Source organism: Tupaia chinensis, unplaced genomic scaffold, assembly GCF_000334495.1.
Source record: "Tupaia chinensis unplaced genomic scaffold, TupChi_1.0 Scaffold000077_1, whole genome shotgun sequence".
In the NCBI taxonomy this organism is placed as follows: domain Eukaryota; kingdom Metazoa; phylum Chordata; class Mammalia; order Scandentia; family Tupaiidae; genus Tupaia; species Tupaia belangeri.
In genome coordinates this window covers 3853598-3855033 of record NW_006159538.1, presented here as the reverse complement: position 1 = coordinate 3855033, position 1436 = coordinate 3853598, and the positions used below count along the sequence as shown (strand labels likewise).

The 1436-nt window shown below is 46.2% G+C and overlaps 1 protein-coding gene across 1 annotated transcript in view; it reads left to right on the top strand.

The window, feature by feature from the left end:
• The window catches only part of PDE3B (phosphodiesterase 3B), a gene marked incomplete at its 5' end in the record, with an annotated part of 142312 nt that continues 140876 nt past the window's right edge, over positions 1-1436 (top strand). The window contains 1 exon segment of the mRNA XM_014584697.2: positions 1-247. Coding sequence (XP_014440183.1) covers positions 206-247 — 42 coding nt within the window.

Below are 1436 nucleotides of genomic sequence, written 5' to 3'. Positions count from 1 at the left end.
CCGGCCGCTGCTGTCCTGCCTGGTCGGGGGCGCGGGCTGCCTGCTGGCCCTGGGGTTGGATCACTTCTTCCAAATCAGGGAAGCACCTCCTCATCCTCGGCTGTCCAGCGCCGCGGAGGACAAAGTGCCTGTGATCAGACCCCGGAGGCGGTCCAGCTGCGTGTCGCTCGGAGAGACTGCCGCCGGTTACTACGGCAGCTGCAAAATGTTCAGGAGACCGTCGCTGCCTTGTATCTCCAGGGAGCAGGTATGTCACCCCGACGGGGTCTGGCGAGGAAGCCAGCGCGGGCCGATCGCTTCGGTTCCGAGTAGAACTGGGGTCCTGGAAAGCATGGTAGCTTTCAGAGTGGCGGGAAGGGACGAGGGCTGTTCGAACCTGGAACGGAATCCTAAAGTAGAGAGCGTTTTTAAAATGCAGAAGCAACGACGCTTTACCTTTGACTAGAAATGAAATAGCCTACTAATCGTGTTACACTTTTTAAAGACTTGCTTCGTGCACTAGATAAGTTCCTAGAGAATGAGGCGACTTGGCTGTGGTTTAATGGACTCCCGCTTTTGACATACTCTGCTACACCTTTCTGGTACTACTCGGTGTTACAGTGACGATGTCTGTGCTGAGGGGTGACATACGGCCAGTGGAATGAGAAGATTATTCCTCTCTCTCTCTCTACCCATCCCTTTATCTCTGTATCTCTCTATCATCTCCAGAAAGTGAATTTTAACCAGTGGGATTTCCGTATTATTGATGATAGCTGAGGGGAGGAATCGGACATCATTTGAAGAACAGCGATGAGCTTTGGAACTGAGACATATTAATTTAGATGAAGAGACCAAAGTATAAGGGAATATAATCTTTCACAGACTAACTCGTGGTCTTGTGTATTTGTTGCATAATTAGGTGAATGTTTTAAGTGGTTTAACCTTTAAACTCGGTAATGCCTGGGAAGGTGCCAAAAGCATCTCAACTCTTTCCGTGTAGGCTTACTCTTTTTTTTTTTTAATTTAAATAAAGGAACTGAAATGATCATCAGAATAAGTGTATGTCTTTATAAAACGTGGTGAATGTCACCAAGAAACTCTAAGAATAGCTACTATGTGTGCGACCTCCAGTAGGTGCACTGCCTTGTATATACATTGTTGCAGATCCTCACAAGGACCCTGTTTGGTAGGTGACATGAATCAGAATTTAGAGAGAAGCACATTGAAGTTTATAGGGTTGCCCAACTTTTCATGGGAGGTAAGTGGCAGTATTGGGATTTCCTTACACTTTTAAACTCTCAATGCTGTTCTGTGCAACCTAAAAGAATGAGTGTAGAGGTTTTGCTTACGTAGGCGTGTACGCCATCGGTTTCACACTTTTTTCTATGTTTTTACACTGGGAAGCAGTATTTTGGAAACAAAAGTTTCTTATTCTTGCTACATCTGAGGCACTCTTT